The sequence below is a fragment of the Brassica oleracea genome, unplaced genomic scaffold, assembly GCF_000695525.1.
Source record: "Brassica oleracea var. oleracea cultivar TO1000 unplaced genomic scaffold, BOL UnpScaffold02999, whole genome shotgun sequence".
In the NCBI taxonomy this organism is placed as follows: domain Eukaryota; kingdom Viridiplantae; phylum Streptophyta; class Magnoliopsida; order Brassicales; family Brassicaceae; genus Brassica; species Brassica oleracea.
Window position 1 is genome coordinate 1 of NW_013619525.1, and position 1,365 is coordinate 1,365.

Genomic DNA, 1,365 nt, shown 5'->3' on the forward strand with positions numbered 1-1,365 from the left:
GTGCTCTGTTTCTGCATTAACCTGTCTCGCCAGTCATTCCTGCTGCTCTGGCCATGTCATGGTTGAAGCCCAAGTGGTTCCTTTGGAGCCGCCTGACCCTTCTCCACCTGATGTGTCTATGCTTCTTCAGATACAACCTTTGGCACGAGCTTTAACTTTCAGTGCGGTGTGTACGTTCTCTGACACAAGCATCTCTTCTCTGCCTCGGCCACTACTCCATTTTGAAGCCAATTTGGTAACTCTCTTGAGTTCCTTGGTGCTTGATTTTGGGTTCTTACGTGGCCTCCTTACTGTAGATTGCAGTTTCTTTTTCGGATTCCTTCCGGTCCTTTCAAGTGCTATCATATCTGCTACATGTGTTTTGAAAGACTTATGACAAATCCATATGATTTGGGAATATTTGTTAGCTGATTTGGTTAAGCGAGTTGGATGCATGGGATAAAAAATATATTTTAACATTGATAGTTGCCCATGTTATTGTGTTTCGTGGTGATGTGCTAATGGACTTAGCTTCCTTTGGTTCCACCTTGGTGTCCTCTAGTGACATTTATGTCACCCTGGTGCGATCTCTTACTGCAGTTTGCAGTCCTCTTATGATATCCATTCCGACTGTTGGTGTTGTGTTTTGTTTTTTCTCTCCTTGGTGGCAGGTGGATGAGAAACCCATTGTTATCTTCAGCCCGATGAATATGATTGTAGCGAGTTATGATGTCCCATTTGTCTCATATTTGGAGAAGTCTCATTTCCCAATATTTCCTCTTATATGGAGTGAAGTGGATGAACAAGCGTCGTTGGTATTGCAAGGATCTTCCTCCCATCGAATGCTCTTTTCTGCGTCTGGTGCAGTGTGTTTAGTCCTATGGGTTACACTAGATGCGATCTTTCGAGAAGCTTATGAAGCCGTTTTGATACGGTTTCTTATGGTTTTTCTTGTGATATGTATCGCCATTCTATCATTTATGTTATGTCTCTTCTTGTGTTTGGCTCGCAGTAGCTTTTATGTATCCTCCTTTGATGGAGTTTAAACTTTTCAAAGATAAATGCAAGCATGGTTTGACCAAAAAAAAAAAAAAAAAAACAAATCCACCAAAAGCTTGACGAAGGTGTTTCATTAAAACAATCAGCAGAATGCATGATGATAATGATAATCAATTACAGGCTACAAACTATCCATAACATATAAATATTGTAATGCTAGGATGAATTAATTATTTGTTGGAAAAATATGTTGTTAAGATGATTTATATGTTTAATTTTGATGTTAAAAATAAATAAAAATTGTTCTATATGTACAATTTAGATTTAGACATGTGGACTTTATCTATATTATTAAAAGAGAAGTACCAATTTGAAAATGTTCTTACT

General features: G+C 38.1%; 1 protein-coding gene across 1 annotated transcript; it reads left to right on the forward strand.

Moving 5' to 3' along the window:
* The first annotated feature begins 20 nt into the window (after window positions 1–20).
* On the forward strand, window positions 21–1,053 carry LOC106321785. Its single transcript, XM_013760021.1, has 2 exons — window positions 21–235; window positions 651–1,053. Exons 1-2 carry the CDS (start codon window positions 59–61, stop codon window positions 1,023–1,025), a joined length of 552 nt encoding a protein of 183 aa, XP_013615475.1. The 5' UTR covers window positions 21–58; the 3' UTR covers window positions 1,026–1,053.
* Window positions 1,054–1,365: the final 312 nt, after the last annotated feature.